The 25,186-nt window shown below is 45.1% G+C and overlaps 1 protein-coding gene across 1 annotated transcript; it reads left to right on the top strand.

Annotated features, from left to right (window-relative positions):
* Window positions 1-1,194: 1,194 nt before the first annotated feature.
* LOC135255612 (ras-related protein R-Ras2) lies at window positions 1,195-25,113 on the top strand. The gene is made up of 6 exons (XM_064337031.1): window positions 1,195-1,595; window positions 19,561-19,648; window positions 20,469-20,571; window positions 21,608-21,716; window positions 22,482-22,600; window positions 23,556-25,113. Exons 1-6 carry the CDS (start codon window positions 1,494-1,496, stop codon window positions 23,641-23,643), a joined length of 609 nt encoding a protein of 202 aa, XP_064193101.1. The 5' UTR covers window positions 1,195-1,493; the 3' UTR covers window positions 23,644-25,113.
* Window positions 25,114-25,186: the final 73 nt, after the last annotated feature.

Here is a 25,186-nt window from a genome sequence, read left to right on the forward strand (position 1 = left end):
AGGAGGGGTACGATTTAATCTTGTCCATACAAAAAGAGCCTAGAAACCATAGAAATGACAATGTGAGAGTAAATATGACAAAAGGTTAATCCTAAACCTGAGTCAGAAGACTATGATTCCAATGGTACCCTGGAGCAAGACAGAATTTAAATGACCTTGTTTAAATAGCACTGATTTATGGGAGCTGCATATATAAGATGACATGAATTACTCGCTTGCCCTTGCTTTGAAAGTGTGCTTAAAAATGTAAATTGCATTATCAGGACCATTTAGACTTAATGACCCCCCACAGCATTCAAATTATATTGGAATATACAGAGCCATATTAATTTTCTACGATATAGTAGTATTTTAAAATGATCGTTTATCACTGTTATGTACGTGTTCAGTATTCATAGGTTCCCACATCTTCTGCAACTCCTGTGAGAATGGATGCGGCATTTTTCGACATCACAACTTCAAAGTAGGAAGCTTAAAAATGTCTAAGCAGCTCAAATGTCTCTACAATCAGTGTAAAAAGAAAAAAAACATTGTTATGAAAAGTTGATGTAACCGTGGCATTAACAACAGAAGACTGATTATGATAGTGAAAATAATTTTAAATCAGACTTTCCAGTTTAGTCATCAAAGTACCAGTGCATAGCCTACACAAACTCTGTAGAGGAAAAATGGAAACTTTAGGCTACTGGGTTGGCACAATATTAATTATTGACACAATTTAATTGACGTGGCTGTTTCGTCTGTCTGCATGGTAAATTCTTAGCACAGAAACGTAAACTACGCTAGCCTGATGAACCTTGGCACATCCTATGCCCACCAAAAAGGCAAAAGGGCACTTCGAGATACGCCGATGAGATTAAAGGCGTTATATAATTAAAAGCCGTCATTATTTACCCGGGCTACACCTTGGCACATTACGACTCTTCAAAGCTGAAGTTTCAATGATAAGATCACTCAAACACTTGTACAGTGACGTTTGCCACATGTAGCAAAATGAAATAGGCTGAAGTATTTATGTAAGATATGGCAGTCTACTCAATCGGTATCGAATTTGTGTAAACATAGATATTAAGTAGGCGATGCTCATTCAAGGCAGTTCTCGCGCCTTATAAAGCGAAGTTAACTTTATTCCCTAATATTTACATGTTGCTCATGTATATTCATAGAGCGGTGTGGAACGGGAGAAAGAGCCTCTAGCGACGGCCATTTGTAGTAAGCGATTCCTCCGATCCGTTTCACGTCTTCTGCGCTGCAGTTAGGCTATAGCGATTTCAGAGGAGGGCGTATGGACTAAGTCAGACGTATTGCAGCACTTTTTTTAAAGAAAGAAAGGAAGGAAGACATTCCCTTTTACCCCATTTCAATAACGGATTACATTTTGTAGTTGCGCGTATTTTGTGTCCTTTGCGTTCTCTCAACAGAAGGCCTGTCATTGAGAAGTGAGAGTCCTCTCACTGGTGCTAGACAGCGGCGAGCGCGGCAGCGGTTCCCCGATGGCTGGGTGGAAGGATGGGTCTGTGCAGGAGAAGTATCGGCTGGTTGTCGTTGGAGGCGGTGGTGTCGGGAAGTCAGCATTGACTATCCAATTCATCCAGGTCAGTAAACACTCGCAGCCTTTTGCTGCCATCGCGCCGAATAAGCGTGAATACGAATATGGGTGGTTCTCGTTCAGAAAGGGACCCCACACGCGGAAAATAAGGGGTTTCAGTTAGCTGGTTTGGGCCTGTATTGCAGTTAGCTAGCCAATTTCTTAAATATTTGTTTGAAGAAACTCCAAAATTGGCTACGATGAAAAAAGTTTTTTTGATCACGGAATAGCGAGCTATGCACTGTGAAAAATACGGTTACCATAAATACACAATTATGAATGATTACGGACCTGGGGAATGGTAGAATATGTTTTCTGGAATGTTTTCTGGTTTTCTGACATAACGGACGCAAAACTTTGTATATCCTAATTCCACAAACGCAGGATTAGTCCTTTTGTTTGACGTATGCTTGCCCTTTATTTAATATTATGCTATGACGTGTTTTCGGTCGCTTTATTTTTCGGTGTACTTCTAAAAAAATCACGGCAGAAGTAGGCTACACATGACGTTTTAAAGCTGTAATCTGGCAACTTTGTTGAGCATCCGCATTTGAAACTTGCATTATATAGCCTAGGGCGCTTACAAGACCTAACATTACGTTTAACCATGAAACTCCACCAGAAAAAGTAATTTATCCTTGTGGGAAATTAGTTTATCGTTTTCGTTCTGTAGGCTAATCTTAACATTTGCAAAAAAAAACAAAAACATTATTTTTTTACAGCTGCTACTAAAAACGAAACAACGCGAAGCCTACATGTTAGGAGTGTTATCGACCATTATTAGCCAGTAGTGATCGACAATGTGATCGAATAGAATTTTTTCTGAACGAGGAAAATCATATTTAAATACCACGCATTAGTATGTTGGGCTAACGTAAATAGGCTGTTATTCATAGTTAGCCTACATATTGTAACGATGCGTGGTTCTGTAACAGTTGTGATCTTATCCATAAATGGGGACTTTTAGCAGGAATTTGTTTGTTTATTTAACTGTTCCTTAACAATTATGCGTAAATGCCTATGGTTATTTATTTATTTATTTATTTATTGCTCTTTTTTACGGTTAAATCGCAAATTAACGCAACTCACGCTGTTGTGAAAAATGCAATTATTATCAAGAATACTAGCGCCAAGAGGTTAAAGCTTGTAACGTGTAATAATTTTAAACCGCAGTGCCACATTGATATGCCAGAATATATGGAGGCAAATGTGCGTTTTAATGAATAATGTAATACAACGCACAGGGTCTACATGCCTGGAATAAAGTAGAAAAGCGATGAAACTATTGAATTTAGTAAGTGTAATCTTTCATTAATTTGAAATTGTAATATGTGGGCCTATATTTAAATACCGGTCCATTGATTAGCCTACCACACAAAATGTAAGAAGGATACTATCACATGAATAATTGCATAAATAACTCATGATCTTTGAATAAAGCAGTTGTAGAACAATCTTCATAGCAGCTGTAGTGAACAGTAACAGCTGTTGTGGAAACAGGCATTTCCCAGTTGCTGTTTAAGTGCCTTGTAGCAGATATAAGGCATTCCAGCAGATAGCCACTCGTCTTCACATTCTCAGCCTTCCTAGGAAGCAGTTTTTAAGATGCCACCCCCCCTTTCAGAATTATATCAGTAAAATAAGTGTACCTACTCAGTATTTTATGAGGAAATGACGAAATGACCAAACTGTTCCATGTTAGAATATCCATATAAAACTCCATCATCGATTTTAATTGAAACTGAACTGTGAACTTAATTGGAAGAAAGTGAAATCTTGCCTGTTCGTTTGTTTATTAGCATGAAGCTGTATGCAGTTTCTTTTCCATTTCCACCTTTTCACAAAGTCTTTTTCACAAGGCCCTAAAGCTTTACCATCTTCACTTAGACCCTGTTTGATCTTTGAGGCCTAAAGTCCTATGGTTGAGTATAGTTTTCCTCAAGGGATGCGACATTAGGCTGTGGGCATGGGCTCAGTTTGCAAGTAAGGCTGAGAAAAGGTGGATTGTTTCTAGATGTAAAATCTTTTTGTGATTTTGCTGAAGATCTTTTGTGTAATGGGTTTTTGTTAAAGCTCATTAAATGTACACCCCCTCCCCCAGATTTTAGCTGCTTTGCAGAGTTGCAGCTGATCTTAACAGCCCCACTGAAATGTTGCTATTTGTGTGATGTAGAGATAAAGAGTGCTTAGTGGTTGATTTTTATTTATTTATTTATCTATCTATTCTTTGTCTTGCCCACTGTGCTGTTGTACAGCTATGAAAGAGCTGCGGTAATTATGCCAGTCTTGTCAGGAATGCTTACCAGAAATTATTTGGCTAATATTTAGAAACTTAGAAATGAACTTTGAATACTTAGAAATCAAAGCATCCGTGTTTTGAATGATTAAAGATTGTGCCACGCCATGCAAAGATATTCACTCTCTCGGTGTGCTGTAGGATGATGTTATGTAGCCCTTGAAAGGCAGTGAACAAAGAACAGTGCCATGGTGCTGTGCTGAATTTTTCACAGTAAGACTACATCTTTGGCACACAGAATAGGCTACATCATGTTAAAGAGTGTTGCTACAGAAACTGATCGAAATGGGTGTCTGCTTTCTTTTTTGCTGGCAGTTTTCATACTTAACTTACTACCAACATGAACTGCTGTTTTTGCAATGTACAGTGTGAAGCATTTGCATCTTTTAAATGGTTTAGTAATAAATAGGCTGAGAGCAAGTAAGACAGAAACTGTCATTTCTTATGTAGGCTATTTTTAAGAAAAACTGTGACATGTGTTTTTAGTGCTGATCAAGCCATAGTCATCATGTGTCAGTCTCCCTTATGGTATGAGTGCAAGCCTCAGATGGACCACAAGAATACAGGAAATAGGCCTAGTTTATAATACTTAATATATATGGGACATGCTGAGGATTGTCCACATGGTTCATGGTCTGCTTAGCCTATATGTTGATGCAGACCGGTTGCTGATGAGGGAAGGTGCCTTGGAAATATGGTAGAACACTGCAACTTTGAATACTCCTGCTCTGGAAAACCCGTGACCGGACAACATTCTTTTCATCCTCCAGGATTCTCTCTGTACTTGAAAAATCCTTGGAGATATCTGCATCCCCCAAAAAAATCACAGAGAAGTCACATGGAAAGTGGTGACATAGCCCAATGACCTTGAAAAGTCAGTGAAACTTGCAAAAGCAAAATGCGTGTAACTTAATGGTCAGCTGAGTAGCTTGATGTCGGTTCGTATCAAGTCGTGCAATTTCACTGTGCTGGAAGTACTCGGTGTTCTGTATCAAAAAATCAGTGGTTACTGTACATTGTTCTTAGAGAAATATGTCTCAAAATGTGCATCCACTTTGTAAAAGTAGCTCTGTAGCACAATATAGCCCTGAATATTGCATTTTTAAAAATGAACCTTCAAATGTTACAGAAAATATACATCTTTTTTTGAGTGGGAGACCTGATCTTTGAGTGACTGAAAAGGAAATTTCAGGATCGTCTGTAAGGGAAGATCTGACGGGTGTAATCTCTCCGTCTTAACGAGGATTGATCTCCCTTTCTCAGCACTACAGCATGCAACTGTGTGTAAACCGTAAGCACAATAATGCTCTCACAACTTGTCTGGAATTATTTAGATCTTTCATGGCTTTGTGCTTACTGTTAATGTGCCTTGAACAGCAGTCATGGGTGTTGCGAAAGCGTTGTGAGAGTGGTGCCAAACATCCCACGCTCATCTCCCCACCTGCTAGTTCCCTTTTTTCCCATTCAGCCCACTGAGTCTGGGCTGGAATCTAAACCACTCCGTCTGTGACAGGGGACACAGCTGCCACATTTCGTAGCCTACAGGTGTCAGAATCCAGTCCTGAAGGGCCACAGTGTCTGCTGGGTTTCTGTGCGTTTCAGCACCAGTGATTCACAAGCGTCTTGACTGGCTAAAGAATTCCACACGCCTTGTTTTCGAGGCCTTAATTGGAAGCTTATTGAAAGGAAACCACAAAAAACCTGCAGACACAGTGGCCCTTCTGGACTTAAGTATGACACCCCTGCCGTGACCACAGATTACCCCATGGCTAGAGATATCATGTGCAGGATCACCCTCTGGCCAAAGATCACACACTGGGAGAGAAAGAGGGTAGCTATATAACAGCATAAATGTGAAGAATTCACTCTAGGCTAGTTCAAGGGGGGACAGAGAAAATGAATTAAAGAACTGGGAGAGTAAATCTAGCCTCCCACAGTGCTGTTAAGTGTCGTGTTTTCTCACAAAATTCATAACTGCAGTGGGAAGATCAGACGTGAAAGGCGAATAAATGGGCCGGGCCTGGCTTTGTTATTGGTTACTGTGCGTGAGCTCTAATTGTGGGTCTCTGTGGATTGCTGCGACGGGTGATTTTCAAAAGGCTTTAAAAAATGCATTCCACTGCGATCTGTGGTGTTTTCCCCTCCGACCGTTGCCACCATTCAACTTCCTTGTTGCCGTGCGGTCTCCCAGCTTGATTTAATTTCCTTTTGCAGCACTTGCCGATTGCGGCCTGTGGAGCACGCTGCCAAATTGCTGGAGAGCTTTGGTTTGGGTGTGGTATTTTGTAGCGGAAAAATTTGAAAGGGGACAATGTGTCTCAACACCGTCCCTTAAATCCCATTGGCCCACTGACTTAATTACTCTGAAAGTTGCTCGCATTGTTGTGCAAAATGGTAGTTACTATTGTACTGGATTTTTACTGCGGGCATTTAAAGCTGATCGGCTTTAAGAACTGAATGGTGGTTTTTATGGCAAGGCTGTTGTGCAAGGAGTTGTGCCTTTGGCCCACTCGCTCTGTTTCCATGACGAAAAAAATAACACGGACCTTCACAGCTGGCTGTTGAGTTTTTCCCACTCGGGTCTGTGTGGGTCTATGTTTTCTTTCCCCCAAACGAATTGGGGAAGGTTCCGTCTGAGTCATGACAGGGTAATGGCCATGGGACAGCCGGAATCTGCGCTCTGGAACAGGAAGTCCTTCTGCAGTCCTGCTCATTCTCTGAGGGCCTCCTCCACGTGTGAAAAAAAGAGCTGCAGCTTGACTCAGTGGGCCTGGAATTCACCGTCATATTTATTTCTTTGCTATCTTACTTTTGTCAGGGGAGATGGTGTGAGATTTCCATATGACAGAACCACAGTTGTAGGGAGCACTCTTTAAAAAATTTTTTTTATTTTTTAAAACGAACAATCAAAACTAGTTGCCGTTTCTTTCTGTTATCTCCTGTTGGTGCTGCTTTTCATTGGGAATGTCTGGAATAAAGATGTGAGTTTGGAGAGGAAGTGCAGAGTTGTTGAACCCACTGGAGCCGGTGACCCCTGCGGCAGTGACACGGGCCGTGGGCCACGGAGGGGCTTCCCGAGTCGTCCCCCCGTGCCAGGCTGGTGACTGCGCTCTAAAAACAGTCCTGGAGGTCACGGGCGGGAGGGTCGGCGCGGTGCGCGAGGGCAGCCGTGCGTCAGGCGGGTGACTCAGCGGGGCATGACTGCCTGGAGAGAGAGCTTTGAATCATCTGCCAGCTCCTCGGGAGGTCACCGTGGGCCTGGCGCACTGCTCGCGTGTTGCTGGGGGCTCTCCGGCGCCGGGACAAGGGAGTGTGGCTGAGCTGGGTCTGCGTGACAACAAACGCTGTTCCACTTCCACAGTCACCTGCGTTAATCAGCCTGAACACCACTGCTCTACGCCACCACGTTCACTGGCATACCCTGACTTCCTGTCTGAATGCGGCTTCACTCTGACAGGAGAGCGAGCCGCAGGAAGCAGCTCCGCTCCTGCACGGGGGGTCACGGGGGGTCACGGGGGGCTGGGAGGTTTGACGGCCCCTGATGTAAGCCAGCAGAATGGAGGTGGTAGAGTGCGGTTTCCTGGGTCAGGTGCCGCTGACTCTGTGCCTGTGCGGCGGTGCTGTGGAGGAGGCGGCGTCTGTCGTGCCTCCAGAGCACAGGAGGTCCGCGTCCCCTGAGCCGGAAGAGCGGTCCGAGGGCCTCGGCGAGAAGGCGAGGGCGGAGGGGCAGAGAAGCCCGTTAACGATTCGCCGTTTGCCCGCGGTCGGTCGTGATCAGTTGTCCTGGTCCTGGATAGAAAGACGGATGAATGCGTATCCTGAAGGTGCGCTGAGAAACCGCGGTCCTTCAGCCTCACGAAGCGGGCTCCTTGGGGGCGAGCGGGGCCCTCCCGCGCGCTGCGGGAGATGGTTCTGATTATCGAGTCATGAGCTCATATATGTGGCACGCTGCGCCGCGCGGTAATTGAATAAATATAGATCCAGCGCGAGGGAGGTCCGTCCTGGGCATGCGTGGGCAAGGTGCTGGGGAGGTGTGGGTTGTTCCTGCATGCATTTCTTTGGGGGGGGGGGGCAGCAGTGGTGAAGTTTCCTAAAGGGGGTCTTGTGCTCACTGATGAACGGGCTGGATTTCAGACCTTTGAACCTCCCACTGTCAGTGTGTTGTACGGCCTTATTTTGAGGTGGCTGTGGGACGTTCATCTTGCTCGCTGGTGCAATACACTGTGCACCATGGATTCATAAGGCAAACGGCTTCATTTCAGTCCTTGGTTTGTCTTTCTGAGGAAAGTGATTTCATAAACATGACGCTTTTATTCATGGACCTGCCCCTTTATATATGAGCAGTGACGTGTTGTGTATGGAAGCTCAGTCCAGTAGAGCTCACCGCTGGACCCATGATGTTTTTCCCCTCTGGACTAAATTAACTGCTCTACATTTCAGCAATATATATGTATATAAAAAGTGTATGTGGGCGAGTCCTTTTTGTTGTTAGTTCCTTGTTTTTGTGAAAGTGCTGAATATATGTGCCTTATGTGTTACAGGCGGCGTGCGTGTTGCGGGAGGTGAACATTATCATGTTTTTTGTGTGCGTTTGCAGTGTTTGGCTTGTTCTCATCAGCTTTTTTCTCAAGTAATTAAAACATCTCTGATTAAAATTGGAGAATATTACTCAGTCTTATCACTAATAAGCAGTTTTTGCATTGTTATGGATATTTATTGTTAGCTGCAAATTCATTTAAAATTGCTGGTTGGAAACTAGGCTAACTGTTTCATGATTTTTTCCCCTCTAAATTTGTATCTCTTCATGGGTGGGATATGGACAAATTCCATTTTGTCAGAAATATTTAGCATACTTTTGCTTTTAAATCTGTTTGTGTTCAGCTCTTGTTCCCCACTCAGTCTATCCATTGGAAGGGGGGGGGGGGGGGGGTTACTGGAGATTGTCGGGGTTCACGCGAACCCTGTCAACTCCCTTTGGATCCACAACTGCTCTTTATTGACAGCACTGACAATTGTTTCCTTTGTCATTAATCTGTCCTTGGACTGTGTAATTTTCCATACAAACTTTTTCCACAGACGTACAGCAGTGATATCATTCGTACAGTATTCAGGAATATTCGTATCTGGACTGATGGAAATTTCACTGTTAAACAAACTCTGCCTCCAGTGAAGAGATGGATGATAAGACTTAATTTTCAAGTTACTTGACATCGGTGTTGATGAGTTCCGTATTAACACAACCAGATAGGCCTATTATTGATGAGTTAAGAACAGGAGAAGAGGCCTCGGTGGATTGGCCAGAGGTGCTTTGTGTTTGGAGTGTTTTGAAGTCCACTTCAAGCCACAACGGAGACAATGTTATTGTCCGCAGGGCACTAGGATTTTTGTGTCAACAGATAGCACTATACAATTTGGCCACAATAGTGTCTCTGTCGGTTGTAAAAGAATTTGTCACAGGCAGTGGTCTTGGGGAAGGCATTTACAACATTTTAACAACCTCTGAGACTACTGAGAGTTTTATAATACAAGAAAAAACTATGGCATTCAGTTATGTTTACATTCTTTATATAGTAGATGACTTATCCAGAGCAACTTGCAACATTACACTTGCAGTAAAAACAAATACCATTACAGATACAGAAATTGACTGTATCCATGAAAACAATAATGCGGTATTACTAAATAGGGATGCAGTATTTTTAGGCTATATGTTAACCGAAAAACAATTAAAAAAGCTAACTTTCTGTTTGTTTTATTGAATTACTGATTTCAGATCACCAATTACTGAAACAAGAAATTATCATCTAGCATTATGCCTGTATAAATGCTATGTGACAGAAAACATATGTGGTGTGATGTGTGCGTAAATCTAAATCAGATTGAATGTAGGCTATTATATCCCTCCTGGACATTTAGTGAGAATGTAGAATTGCAAACTTTTTAGTGTAGAGATGTGTAGAATGCATTTCCACACAGCAGCACCAGACCTATGCTCTATTGCATCACCAAGAAACGAGCACCAAGTATAGAACCAACAAGACCAACAACCCGAAATCTCTTTATCTTTGTTTTTTTATCCTTTTTGAAATTCCGATAATATACTGTTCATATGGACCATGTATAATTATGAAGTGTTATTGTTTTAATGGTGAACCAATAGGAATTGGCACCACTAACTGATCTCCCCTGGAAGACAGGCAGTTGGTTCTCAATCAGCAGGAGAAATGGGGGTCTGGATGAAACCAGTGAACAGTGGACCCCCCCCCCCCTTCCCTGGGTGCTACTACGGCCAATTACGTCATCCTGTGGAACTCTCAACCACAGGCAGCACTGACATGGTCCAGACTCAATACAAGCCTACACACAAGAGCCTTTAAAGCAACACATTTTAAATCAACTCATTTTCATTAGAAACTAGAAAAGGACATTGCATTAAAAAAAGACATTAAAAGCTTTTTGGTAAGAAGGCAATTTTGAAAGTTTTAAATTTGGGGTTGAACCATCTCTATAATGAAGTGTTCCACTTGAGAGTCCACGTTTGGCGTGTTAGCCTACAGCTTGCGTTCATCAGCAAAACGAACAAGCCGCCCATGTACTGGCGCCAGAGAAGTGAGAAGGTGCTGGTGTGAGAAAGTGTTTGTTTCACTCCTGCAGTGCGTGGCCTCGCACCCTCTCAGCGTTCTCACTCCTGCGGCTTTCAGAGGCCCCAGCCTCCGCCTGAGGCATCCTGTTTACGCCAGAGCGGCTGCGGGAACAAACGTCGCCTGCCGCTGCTAGCTCTCGCACGCCGCCTCTCCTCAGTCTTTGGTCTTTGGAAGAAAAGATTTGGTGTTTGTAACACCCACTCAGAACTAAAAAATGTGTTAGGAAGCTAAATGAATGTAGGCTGTAGTTCTCCTGCAGGTGAGGTGGGTTTCTGTGTGGAGATGAGCCTACTTTCCCAGTTTACTTCGCTCGCCACTCTATGTCCAGTCAAAAGGTGCTCCAGGGACCTTGGGAGACGCTCTTTGTATTTCTGCCTCTGATTTAGAACATGAGAAGTTCAGGCAGGTGTCTTCAGATGGTCCCCTCCCGAGTTCCCAATTGCCTTTCTCAGTCCTTCTGCTCCCCCAAAACACCGTACTGCTGAATAGCCACAGACACCACCCCTGTACACTGCTCTGTACCCCATCCCTCTAATCCTGGGATCACAGCTGCAGAATCACACACCCTGTAAACTGGCCTCAACTTCTGTTAAACTGTACTAGTGACGTGGATTGTTTCAGAATAAAATCTGTTCCTGTAGGTTTCCTCTGCTGGGTAGTGCGTTTCAAAGCAAAGAGTCCACCATGATTTCTTCAAATGAACTCCAGAATAATGTTTCGTAAAGTCACAGGTCAGAGATGGGTATGAAAAGATTTCAAAATGGGCCTATGTTGGTGGGGTACGGTCAAGATAGAAATAGAAGGGTGAATACCAGCCGTGATGATGGTGCCCCCCTCAGGGCTGAATGATTATGGGGGTATTTCACTTTGGCAGGAACTGGGGCAGTTGTCAGGATAGAAAGGAAAATGGACAAAGCAAAATTCAGAAAAATCCCCATGGAAAACCTGAAATTTGGATAGAAGTTCTCTGTTCTCAAACCTTCACCGGAGTGGCTAATTAACAAAAGGCTACATGTCATTGAATGGGCCCAGGCAGAGCCATGACCCAAATCCAGTCGAAAATCTGTGGCATGACTTGAAGGTTGCTGTCTGTCAGTGCTCCCCACACTGCTTGGCTGAGCTTCAACAGCTTCGTAAGGGAGAATGGGGAAATATTGTCTAGGTGTGCAAAGTTGTTGGAGATCTGTCCCAACAGACTGGTCTCATCACTCTGGATTGGCAGCCTTCTAAAAGCAGCAATCCTTGCATAACCACACACATAAAATGTAAAGTGACAGGGAAGTATATCCATAACAGTTTTCCACAAAGACATAACAGGGCATTCGCTAAAAATGCTCATTACTTAATGAACGATGCCGGTAATGTGCCTGGCAAACAGCTGCGGTTTGGCCTTGAATGGCCCGGCTGTAGGTGCTTTTATTTCTGCTGCCATTTCATGTTTATTTATGTAGTTCCTGTTTTAATATGGAGTGTTTGTACCACTGTTTGTCTATGCTTGCTGCTAGAAAGAGACCTAGAGCTATGTAATAATCCTCTTCTTGATGTTCGGAAACATTTAAGTACTGTCATCTCTGCTTCAGCGTGGAATCGAGAAATGTCCATGTTTCATTCAGATGTGCAGGGCTGAACACTGGTCTGATTGCTGGTGTTTATGGCATGTCTTGCTGTTGTAAATCCAGAGCAGGACAAAGTAAAGACATGCATTTTTTTCAATGCCAATTGCAAGGGAACCAAGTGTTTTTTTTAAGCTGTTTTTTGGCGGGTATTCCATCTGTTCTTTATGATTTGCGTGAAGGCAAATACATGTGAAAAACACTTGCGATACGGAGTGCATATCCTTACCTCTTAGAAATGCAACCTATCAGTGTATTGGCAGCATGGGGATTGTGCTTTGATGGCAGATTGACATGTTAACCCCCTCTTCATATTGGCCAGGTTTCAGTGGCAGCAAAGAGTATAGAGCTGTGATCTATTATATTCTGCTTTCTGCAACACAATGCTGGGCAGTTAAGCTGTTTGTCGTGAGGTAAAGCTAAGCAGCAGGTGGATTTTCTCCTCGTTTCCCCGGCAACTCAGCGGTACTTCAGCATGGATTTTTATTTATTTATTTTTTTTTGCAAAAGTGTGAACTTGCCATTACAGCTATGCATCACGGTGCTTTTATTATCTCCATTTTGGCTCGACTGCTGTTCATTTCTTTTACACGTTTTCCCATTTCTAGAAAATACTCAGTCGAATGAATCTTGGACTAGCCTGTCTGTGCAAGCTAAATCTCTAAAGCGCAGGACAATTTCCCTTTGACCTTTCATTTGAAACCATTATTGCGGTAAACATAACATGCGAGTTTTATTCTGACTAATGGCAGCCGTCTGCTGTTTTTCTGGCCTGGTGTAAACACTCTCTGAATGAATGGGCTGTGTCAGTGTGGTTAAATCACAATTTTCTGAGTGATAAAGGGTCCTTTTGAAGGACAGAGTAGCAGTGTGCCTATAGAAGCCTATAGATTTAACTGAGCAGCACCTGTCACTCAGAGGGACGGTTCTGTTGTGAAAACTGCCCTTCACAGGAATCATGGGATTGCATGCCGCCAATCCACAGCGCAGCAATGGCCCAATCAAACATGCTTTATCATCAGCGCTTTATCATGTGATGTGATGTCACGTCTTCAGTTCGGACCGCTTCTAACCCGCCACAATGTTAGAACACAGTGCCCAGGATTTAAAGGTTACAGCACCGGGCAAAGAGTGACAAGCACAGTAACAGCGCAGTTAACGCACTGCAAGGAAACAATGACCAAATAGCAGTAACACTGATTCAGTGGTATCACTGCAGAAAAGCACTGCAGCTATAGATATACATCTGATCTCAGCATGCAGTCAGTAAACACCCTGAGTTGCTCAAGGTTCTCCTCCTGTGATTGTGTGCTTCTGCAAAGGCCCGTACTGATGCACGTTCGGCTGGGGAGACGGTTGTGGGCACACAGCGATGGCTGCCTTTTGATTTAAAAAACCCCCCTGTTGACATCCTGCTGCAGGTGCCTGTTTCAAAATGACAGAGTCGCGCATCTTTGTTTCGTAAAAAACAAAGCCTGGGGGGAGGGGGGTGTCGGTGGCGGGGGCCTTGCTTGTCCGGTCCCCTCACGCCTCTGGTTCTCTGCGGACGTTTAGGGAACTCATCCCACCAGATGCTGGCTTATTACTGTAGGGATTAATCTGATGATTATGATCTGTTTGGGTCTAAATAAAAAGACAACGGAACGCTTCTTGGTGAGTTCATGTCACAGTAAAAATGAATATGTACATCTGTTGTCCTCAAATTCAAATCAGAGGAGTGAATGGCGGCGGGGGGGGGGGGTGACAGCCAAGTATATGAACGAATCAAATGAGAACAAATGCAGCCCCTTGTGCAGCTTCCTGTGACTGAGCTGAACCATTTCGTAAATGGCCAAACAAACCAAAAATACATCACATATAGTGATGTATGATGCATGTGTGTGCGCGTGCGTGTGTACGTGCGTGCACGTGCGCACGTGTGTATGTATTTGTGCGTGAGTGTTCGCATGTGTGTGTGTGTGTGTGTGTGTGTGTGTGTGGGTGTCCTGAGATGCCCTAACAGGCCAACACTGAACATGTGGGCTTCAAACGAGCCAAAGCGCTCACATGAGCACCATATGCCGCCTCCTCTGCATGCACGTTTCGTTTATACAGTTGGCGAACATGATCTAACCGAAAGAAGGACCTGTTAGAGTATGCAGAGTTCAGACCCTCCGGGATACTGTGGTACATTCTCTGACTGTTCACTTGCTCACAATTACTCCAACTTGGATTCTTTCATCTTTGTCTTTTAACTTTTGTACTTTGTTTTTAGAGTATGTAATTTGTAAAGGAATATCTTATTTTAGAGGGTACACTCAGATTTAGGAAGCCAGATGTCTGTTTGTGTCATCCTGATCCATTTCCCTTTCTTTCTGTGAAAGCGTTAACCTGATTTCAAGCTCATCTCCTTTGTTTATCGTTGTGTTTTGTGAGGGCTTGTGAGGACACCGCCGAGAAAGTTATTTGTGTGAAATGGCATGGTGCTAAAAGAGGACAGTTTGGCCGTCTGCGCCACACGGTTGCGGCTGGAAGGTGTAAAACAGCAGTTGTCGCTGCCCTAAACCCCCCTTCCCACCACCAGCAGCACTCACATAACACTGTTTTAATGTGTGTAATAACAATGGAAAGTGGGTATCTCAGGCGTACAGTTACAGGGGTATGGTAAAGGCCATGCCCACCAGCAGGGTGGACACTTTAATCTTTCTGTCTTTGATCGTTGCACTTTGATGGGTCCACCTGAGTGGGTTCAGTGAGGGGGGAGAGGGAGGGGGCCTCAAACAGTCCAGCCTCCAGCGGTTACTGAGACCTTAAAGCCAGGCAAGCTGGGGGGGTCAGCGGCGCGCTGTGTAAATATTCCACCCCCCCACCCCCCCACACACACGCACTTTTACTTTTACTTTGAGCTTAACCCCGTTCAGAACCTGCCGATGCAGCTCTTCATCTTACATTGAAGGCTTGTCCATCCATAGAGGTCTAGTCCTAATACTCTTAATACAATCCCCATACTGTCAATATTTCTGCACTGTGTGCTGTGACTGACACGTTGTCCGCTGTACGTGATTTTCCATATTCGCTGTGACAGTGTTAAATACCCTCTTGTCTGGAGTGTAGGAGTAGCTGTGGCGTAGGAGCAGCTGAGCGGTTTGCACTGCTGGAGTAGCAACACTGCTGAGCAGTAGCAACAGGTGCTGTTTGATTTGTGCAGTAACGCAGTGGAGAGGACGCGCAGTGCTGCACAGTCCTGCTCCTGATTATGGGAACTGATCTTTACCGCTCCCATCTGTTACTGCATGTGGATAAAGCCGTGCACCGTAGAAGCACTTCTTTTGCTGCATAGGTATAAATCGGTTGTGCATTTGATAAATGTTTAAAAATGAATTTTGAATTGCGTATGCCAGTAGTATGCAGGTCCCGTTGCTGCAGCACCCTCTGACAGTTTGGGAGGGCAGTGAACTGTACCCGCACCCTCCAGAACTTGTATATCCAGCTCTCAGTGTGGCTGTTAGTACCTGCACCGCACACACAGCCCCTATCTGCCGGTAGGTGCTGGCTGTCCCATTAATGCTGATGTTTATCGGGGGCTGGAAGGCGGTAAAAGGTGGCCGTGCCGAGGCGCGGAGCGGGAAGGGACTCCCTTTTCCCTGCTGCCGATAGGCGACAGGATCTGTTCCATCAGGAAAAGGCCTGACCTTTCCCAGGGTTACACAGCACCACCAGAAGCTCTCTGCCATTAAAGGCATCGCTCTCTCATTGTTGTCTCCTTCCCTTCACCCTGCAACGCAGTCGCCGAGCAACTGGTCCCCGCCCCTTCCTGCTTTGCATGATGTCATGAGAAAAAGTGGGCGTTTCCCCCAGGAAACAGGGGAGCTTTTGTGCGCGGGGCTTGGCCGCGGAGCGTAAATCTCGGCCGGACGGGCGCTCTGTGCTGGAAGCGGGCGGGTGGGGTGGGGGTGGAGGAGCCCCCCGCCCCGTACGCTCCCGCCTGCTCCGCGTTAACCCCCCCCCCCCCCCACGGCCCCAGTGCTTCGCGTCTCAGAGGTTAAACGCTGGGGCTGAGGGCCGGAGAGGAGAGCTGGGTCCACAGCTGTGCCTGGCTGAGCGCTCTTTGTGTGCTGCCCGTTAGCTTATCAGAGTGGGCATGACTGACCTCTGCGGGCTTGCCTTTAGGAAAGCACTGGTCTGTGTGACTGCCGGCTCAGCAAGGCCCCTAATCTCCGCAGATTTGACATTGAGAGACTTGTGCAATGCTGTCAGTGGACTTTGGCTGCCTGGTGGAGGGGGGGTGTGGGGAACAAAGAGAGGGGTTATAAAGGGGAGGAAATTAAGTTCCGCCCCTTTTCACTTCATGGATGATCTGGAGGGGCCTGGGCTTGTGTATGTGTGTGCAGTGTGCATGCATGTGTGTGTGTACGTTCGTCTGTCACTTTCTGTGCTGCATGGACACAGAGGAAGCTGTATCTATGACAGAGAGACAGAACCCCCCCCAAACAGGCACAGCATCACTCCTCACGGTAACACAGGACAGAGCTAAGGTCTTTGCTCTAAAATGAATTGAGATTCTCTCCTATTAAAAGTTCACACTGGTCACTGGGGGATTTAAATTGGAGGTGATTTTTCCCCCTGTCCTGTATGTAAAAAAAAAAAACCCACACCCCCACCCCCACCCAGTGGAGTGCGTGTGGCGATCACACCCAGTCAGGATTGCAGAAAGTTCAGTCTTCAGCTTTCTGTACCATTTGGGGATTTCCTTAAAGGGGAATTCCACCACCCCCACCCCCAAAAAATAGTAAAATCAAAAATGGCAGTGTTGTTCTCTTTCCTAAGAACAACTTTTTTCCCACGTGACATAGCTAGTGCTTTATTTTAAAAAGTGGCAATAAAGTTCCACCCAAGACAATATAATGAGTATTTTTCCACCAATGTGGTGGTGGTGAAATTGTGGGTGTAGAATAAAATCCAAACAGAACACAGTCAAACGATAATGATCACAAGGTATACACAGAGAATTACTGTGTCTGTCTTAGGCAGGTAGTCATTCTAATGGCAGGGGTGCTTTTGCATGACTGTGAGCAGTTGGGGAGAGCAGTAGATGTGTTTAGATAAGGGTGGCAGAGTAACTGCAGTGCTTGAGTCTTGTAGCTGGCGCAGGGCCTGGCTGGTGCAGTGTGACGGGGCTGAGCGCTCGGCCTTAGGGTACTGTAGCTAAGCTCGCCTCGGCTTTGGAAAGGACGCACAGAGCGGGTTCTGCACACTGTGTCCTCATCCGTGTTCAAAACTGTTAGCTTTGCATTTTTTTTACTCTCGTCTGAATGCATTATAAACCTAGGATTTCATTCACAAAAATGCATTTTAACTTGGTCCCAACGCTGTTGCTGGAGTCGGCAGTGTTTGATGTGGGTTGGATACGGGCCAGACTGAACAACGCGTCCACAACACCTGTTGCTATTGCTTCGGTCTCATGCTTTTGCACTCGTGAGAAGTATTTCCGTTACCGTTACTGTGATGTAGCAGTCAGGTTTTATTCATGCTATGTATGACGGTTCTATTGTGCTTTGAGGGTAAGGGACTGTTATTTATGTGAAGAAGGTGCACTGGGCAACATGGTGTTAATTACACACCCACATGCATACAGTACTACTTTTCCTTGCGTGAGGGACACTGTCATATGCATGCTTGCGATATTCGTAAGGACCTGTAGATGCGCCCCATTGAGCGCTGGCCTATATAAGACGTGCACGTTTTTGCTGAGTCTGCAGCTTTTGCCCCCTGCTCCTGAGAAGGGTGTGCAGTCATAGCAAGATCCAAGCCTTTGAGCGCGTACAGAATTGCTAGGTAGGAAGATAAATGTCAGTCGAAGGAGGGCAAGCGTGGCAGTGAATCACAGGCCCCCTGCTCTGAGGGTGTCCCAGAGGGCCGAACGGCAGGAATATTTCTTCTGTGACATCACCTTCACCCAGAAGGGCTTGCAGCGGCCCCCTGCCCTTTGTGTGGGTGGAGCTTCCTTCCTCTGGTCCTGAGTGGGTCAGGCAGGGAGCGGGCTGTCCGTGCCTTTCCTCTCCCTGTGCCCTGACTCATGACTTCATGCGAGGTGAAGGGTCTAAAGAGCCCACTGAAGCATTCATTGACGGTCATCCTGTTCGGTTGCTAAGTTGTCCTTTATAGCGTCATGGCACAGTCGTGCACTGAACAATTCAAACGGTTACAGCAAATATCAACCGTATGAAAAAGCAGTAAATCTCTAGCTACAGATGGTGCAATTACCAGTCATATTGAGAAAGCATCCAAACCCTAATTACAACCTACTTCAGGCTCCAGTTACATACATTTTAAATGTTAATGGCTGTGCCTGTTTCAGAGTAGGTGTGCAAGTAGCCTAGGACTACAGCTGTTCTGGGAGCGTGGAGATCAGCGGACATTACAGAGAAACAGGAAGTGCCAAATGCCCGATGCCCTGAGCAGTGGAGCGCAGCCCTGGTTGGGGCCGTTTGAGCGGCTGCAGCCTGCAGCTAACGCGCTAACGTGCTACGCTCTGGAATGAGCTGCGTGCTCAGGCCTGCCGGTGAATAACCGGGGCGCATACCGAACGAGAGGACGAGCCGTGTCGGGGAACCCCGGGCGCACTTCGGTTCTGCACTCCTGGTCCTGCGTCAGCGCGGCTGTGGGGAGAGAGAGTCCTTCACTCTCTAGTGGTTACACTGAACGGAAACCGATCCGCGTTTCTGTCTACTGCAGACGGTCTGTCTGAATCCAGAGAAAATCACTTGCATCCTAGTTTATTTACGGTAAATCTTTGGTAATTTTTTCCTTCAAGGTACAATTGCAATATGAGAAAAACAAACTAATTTCCTACTCATTTGAGGTGTCAATATTGCTTCATCAGGTGGAAATGTATTTCCCTGTTTTCCTGAAAGAGAAGCTGAGAAATAATGTTTAAAAAAAAGATGAATGTGTATTACCTTAAGTTCCCCTATCAGTAAACAGCTGGCAGATTAGTAGGAAGATATTTTTGCTTCTGGACCTGAAGTGGTCTAGGTTCGTGCTTAATTAATGAGCTTTGGAAGTGATTAGTGTAATTATTGGAGTGGGAGTTGTTTGGATGTGCCGTTAACACTAAAGCTGTGTTTTGACTGTAAACCCCTGCACAGGGGTTAACCTTGTTCCTCAAGCCGAACCAAAACACCAGAATGGCCCCCACCAGCGGCTTGTGCTAGCCCGTATTTATTCCAGCTTTCAAAACAAATCGATTTTATCGCATGTTGACATCCTGTGGACGTTTCTCTGCCGTGCGGTCGTTGGGGTCACTACCTAAACTGTTATAAAGTTCATGTTAATTTGATTTACTTTCGTAAAAGTAATTTAGACTGAAGATTGATCGTTGAAAGGCACTTTTAAAATGACACTGGAGTAACATCCATCCCCCCTTTTTTCCCCCCACAGTCTTACTTTGTCACGGACTATGACCCCACGATCGAGGACTCCTACACGAAGCAGTGTGTGATTGATGAGAGAGCGGCTCGTCTGGATAGTAAGTACCAAGCGGACAAGATGAGGAAACGCAAAGGCATTGCAAGCACCTCCCAGAATATCAATCCGCAAGAGCCCCAATTGTGTACTCACACCGAACATACAAAGCAGAGCGTATTTTAGTTCTCTTAAAAAGCTGCTGCACCTTTGTGAATTAACTGTTGCTGAATTGGATTTTATTTGGCTGTAGAGCGGTTCAAATGATGATATAGGCTATTGAGAATAGCTATACAATTTCAGAGTGTTATATTGGATCTGAGAGCTGTAAACATAGCAGACAAATGACTGAAATGGCACGTCTCTGTTTTGGCCTTTAATTAGACTATACCTAGAATAACCACCACCACGCTGTATATATTAAAAAAAAAAAAAAAACCCTTTTCCTATCACTTATTACATGTTGCCCCTTCCCTGCACTTCTTGGTAAATTGTATTCGTCCTAATACTGTAGCTTATTCTTCTGCCTAGTTTGGCTTTGCAGATGTTAGACCAGGATAGTGTTCTTTGTTCTCGGCTAGAAATAGCTTTACAAAATAAGTAATTGTACCTTACTGAACCCGTGTTCAGCAGTTGTCTACGATCATGAAAATGCACTTTTTGTACGTCGCTTTGGAAAAAAGCGTCTGCTAAATGAATGTAATGTAATGTAATGTAATGTAATTATTGCGTATGTACCTGGATGGTTCATTGCTTGGTTGGTTTTGCCATGTCTACACTTGTAAATACTTGGCCTGAGTTAGAGGCTTGTGTTGATCACCCTACCATCGCATAGTCAGGCCTGATCCGTTGGTGACTGGCGAGGCCTGTTTTGTATTTGGCAGTCCTGGACACAGCAGGACAGGAAGAGTTTGGGGCCATGAGAGAGCAGTACATGAGAACGGGCGAGGGCTTCCTGCTCGTCTTCTCCGTCACCGACCGAGGGAGGTGAGTGCCAGCCTGGCCACCGCCATGGAAACGCTCTTTTTTTATTTCTCCATTTTCATCTTCTGTTGATCTACCTGTCCAGATTTGAGACAAAATGTCCACCTTCTTCCTCAGTGGGCAGGGTGTTGACTGACCTGGGGTCTGTCAGTCCGCTGTGTCTGACCAGTTTAGCGACTCTCCTGTTTACAGCTGTGTTTGAGGGGAGCCAGCAGTGCAGTCTGTCCCTGAGGGTTGCTGTGTGTTTGCTGTAAACACTCTTTCCTTCCTGTGTTTACACCACTCAGCCCTGACTGAGTTGTGGGGACCAGGGTTTACTGAGTGGCGGCAAAGCCGTTGGAGAGCGGTTTGCTTTCAAATCCAGCCCTCTGTTGGTTGGAATGTTTTGTTTACCTCATCAAAGGGCTCTTGTGCTTTAATGCTATGTGCTTCCACCCCGAGCCTTCCCTCTTAAAGCCGTTAAATGGAAGGGAGACGAGCCGGGCCAAAGCAGGACCCGCATGTGTAGCACAGCAGGTTGACCAGGGTCCTTCACAGTAGTGTTTGGCTAACGTCTAACATTCTCCCCATGTTTTCACAACATCGTAGCAACATATTTGGAAGGGAGCAAGGGCCCCTGTAGGGTTTCCCCCGACTCGCTCTCTCTTCCGGTTAGGATCCATAAAGAGCCTCTCTCTCAGCCTCGTAGAGGAACAGACTTCATGGGGGAGGCCTGTTGCAGACCAGGGTGGAATGGAAAGGGGAAAGCTTTCAAACACTTTCTATTTATTTTTTTTTATTTTATTTTTTTTTACAGAGTCGCTGCCTGTACTGATCGCAGCATTGTACTGTTGTTTACACAATGGCAGAACACAATGTAAGCCACACAGTGCGTAGAGCTGTGGCTAGTGAACCTTTTTGCTAAGCCTTGATCCTGCACTTGCGATTTAGAGGCCCGCGTTAACGGAAGCATGGCGCATGGAGAGGTGGGGTCTCCTTTGCGGACAGACGTGCGGTCATAACCGTCCCCGCCGGCGGGTGTCTCCTTTCTGCCTCTCAGTTTCGAGGAGATCTACAAGTTCCAGAGGCAGATCCTCAGAGTGAAAGACCGAGACGAGTTTCCCATGATCCTCGTCGGCAACAAGGCGGACCTGGAGCTGCAGAGACAGGTGAGCTTTACATCACGGCCCGCTCAGGAGGCTTGCTGACATTATTAAATCTCCCATCAGGCACCAGGGCCCTTTCTCAGAGCACTGCAGCCATATGTGGTTATGATTATTGTTTAACATCATTTCCACTTGACCATGGATAAGAGGGTTTGCCCTGGCTGGGTAGCACTGAAAGTTGAGCAGGGAGGGTCACTGGGGAAATGCGGGATCTGTAAATATAGGGGTAGGTAATGGTGGTTTGTGTCTTACATTAAATATCGCGGAGGTAAAAAAAAAATTAATTAGCCTTAGGGACCTGTGGATCGATTCCTGAAGTAAAGCAAAATGAGTCCGTACAGCTTTGATGCAAAGTGCTAAACATCAGAACCTACTCAAGTTACGATACAGCATCTTATACCAGCTCTGCTAGCATGAGTTGTCTGGCTAGTCAGGAGAGCAAAGGTCCGAAGCCAAGCCTGGATTCTATCCAGTTTTGCCAAAATTAAAGGTCCTTGCAGCAACTTTGTCACAAAGGACTATACTGCCACCTTGTGGTGTGAATTATATTTGTAAATCAGGAGAGTAGTCTTTCGTGTGGGATGACTAGGTAAATCAATGAGGATGATTGTGCTGCCTTTCCTTTGCCTTTAGTTAACCTGGTAAGGTCAGTGAAATAACTTGGTAATAGTGCATGTAGTGGGCATCTGAGAGCTATCGTTTATATCCTACGGTGAGAGAAGTGAGCTGTTGGATTGGTGACAGACCCAGAGTGTGCTCGTGTCCCAGGTGACTCAGGAGGAGGGCCAGCAGCTGGCCAGGCAGCTGAAGGTAACGTACATGGAGGCCTCGGCAAAGATCCGGATGAACGTAGACCAAGCCTTCCACGAGCTGGTTAGAGTAATAAGGTGGGTGGAACGCACACACACACACACACACACACACACACACCACACCACACCACACACACACACACACACACACACACACACACACACACACACACACACACACACACACACACACACACACACACACACACACACACACACACACACACACACACACACACACACACACACACACACACACACACAGTTTTTGCTGTTTCCTGGGCCTGGAACCCAGCTTTAGCTGTCGGTTATAAAATATAACCCCCGGAAAGTGTTTGGTTGGCTGTTATAAATAGTTAAATGAAACAGACATCTGTTTTGAAAATTGTATTACAGGCTTTAAAGTTCTACTTCAGAAACTTTCTTTTTTATATGGTAAATGGTAAATGGACTGCATTTATATAGCGCTTTTATCCAAAGCGCTTTACAATTGATGCCACTCATTCACCAGAGCAGTTAGGGGTTAGTTGTCTTGCTCAGGGACACTTCGACACGCCCAGGGCGGGGATCGAACCGGCAACTCTCCGACTGCCAGACAACCACTCTTACCTCCTGAGCTATGTCGCCCCCTATATGCTGAACATTGAATTGGCTACAATGCTACTTGCACTCCCTTGTCATTGGATAGGCATATTGTAAGTCAGAAAGTTATCCAGATAATGTTGTCCTGAGGGTTGGGGTAGGTACTAGCTAGATAACATTTAATTCAGATCCTAAAAATACTAGCAAGCTAGCAAAATTAACCTAGCCTGCTAGTAAAAAAATAGCTACTGAACATACATATGTGGCTTGGTAAATCTAAGCTCTCTTAAGTTTGTCTCTGTGTCACATTTAAAAACTAAGTATGGGTTAAGTTGAGGGGGGAGGGTGGAACTACCGCTGCTCTTGTATATGGACTGAGAAGTGAATGTACATTTACGGTGGATCTATGATCTTAAGTAATTAAGTATGTGTGTGGTTTTTTTTCTAGGAAATTCCAGGAGCAAGAGTGCCCACCCTCACCAGAGCCCACTCGCAAAGAGAAGGACAAGAGCGGCTGCCATTGTGTGATCTTCTGACTGGCTCCTTCCCATTTTCACACGCTCACCCAAGCTGCTGTCACCAGACCCCACCCCCTTGCCTTCTTACATCACATCCTGTGTGGAAGAGTGCTGCCTCCCACACCTGCATGACTCAGAACGACGGCCTCTACAGCAGCCTTAACCTGGAGGCGCCGACCAGGGACTACACTAGAGGACAAACAAGGCAACCTGAAACTGGCATCCAGACTCCACACACATGCACACAAATCACCATCCTGACAGGCATACCAAACACACTAATCACTGCTTCTTAAAAAAACAACAAAACAAAAAAACATTTTTTGTATGTTGAACTTTTTAATTGCCTTGACATTTGTCTTAGTGACATATCTTTGGACAATGGGGGGCGATGATGATGACGAAACGCACTCGCGGAATGTCAGATTTTAAAAAATGTATGTTTTTAGCTACAGGTGTTTTGGTCTTACGGACTGAGGTCGTTTAATCAAGCTTTTGAGTATGTCACGCCATGTTGGTTTCTACTTACATGTGCTAATCTGCTACTGTACATAAGTGGAATTTGTTGTGATTATAGAAGTGCATCTAATGAATTAAATTACTGAAGTACAGCGAGTGAGGTTGACAAGCTTGGTTTGAAATACATTACAAAATTATATACATGTAAGTATGAATAAATGTATGAATGTATGTACGTACGTGCACAAACAGCCAAAAAAAAGAAAGTGATGCCAAGTTTATGTTCTGTTGTAAGCGAAAATTTCCACCTTTGTGTCTTTGAGTGCAGTTGTCTCAGTGGTCACATCCGATCGGTCTACTGTATATCTCCTTCACTTGTTAACACTGCCACAGCGTATGTAACGGTGTAGAGTGAGCTGGTCATGTGTAATTCCGGATGGCTCGGAACTGTGCACGTCTCAGCCTTTGCCTCTGTTGGAACTCGCAGATTCACCAAGCCAAAAAAAAAAAAAAAAAAGCAAGAAGGAACTGCCATTATGCTGAAGATTAAGAGCGATTATATTTGAGAAACCTCATTACCACTGCGCACAGAGCACAACAAAGACCACAAATTATTCGGTTCCTTTTGGGTATCATAATTTAAATGAATCCACCCCCCCATGTTTTAACGATTTTTAATTGATGTTCAGTTTTTAATTTCTCTTGCGGGGGTAAGCGCATGTATTTTGTTTATAGGGGGAAAACTGTCGCTGTTGAAGCCGACACGTTTAAAATGGTTTACACTTATAGAGTCAGCAATCGGTTAACTGAAAAAAAAGTGTGTGGGCTTTAAGAGCAGTTACGGATGTGGATTTTGGTTTGGTCTGATGTGAGGTGGGAGTGGTTCTGTTGGGTCCGGGTCATGATAGACTGACTCAATGCATCACCTGCTAACCGCAAAAAAAAAAATCCATCAGTGGCCAATTCTGACCTAAATGTTTTTCATTAGGGTTCACATCACTATTAAAGAGGGCTTTTGTTTGTTTTTGAGTTTTGGGTCTTCCTTTTTTATGTGAGTATTTCTGAATAAGGGATACAAAGAAACTAGTGTAGTTTTTTGTTT

Source organism: Anguilla rostrata, chromosome 5 (genome assembly GCF_018555375.3).
Source record: "Anguilla rostrata isolate EN2019 chromosome 5, ASM1855537v3, whole genome shotgun sequence".
Taxonomy (NCBI): Eukaryota; Metazoa; Chordata; class Actinopteri; order Anguilliformes; family Anguillidae; genus Anguilla; species Anguilla rostrata.

Excerpts from the sequence above, each read along its gene's own strand:
- LOC135255612 (XM_064337031.1), top strand. The coding sequence starts at position 1,494 with ATGGCTGGGTGGAAGGATGGGTCTGTGCAGGAGAAGTATCGGCTGGTT. Across the intron at positions 19,649-20,468 it reads GAGAGCGGCTCGTCTGGATA|TCCTGGACACAGCAGGACAG; the intron begins GTAAGTACCAAG and ends TGTATTTGGCAG. Across the intron at positions 21,717-22,481 it reads ACCTGGAGCTGCAGAGACAG|GTGACTCAGGAGGAGGGCCA; the intron begins GTGAGCTTTACA and ends CTCGTGTCCCAG.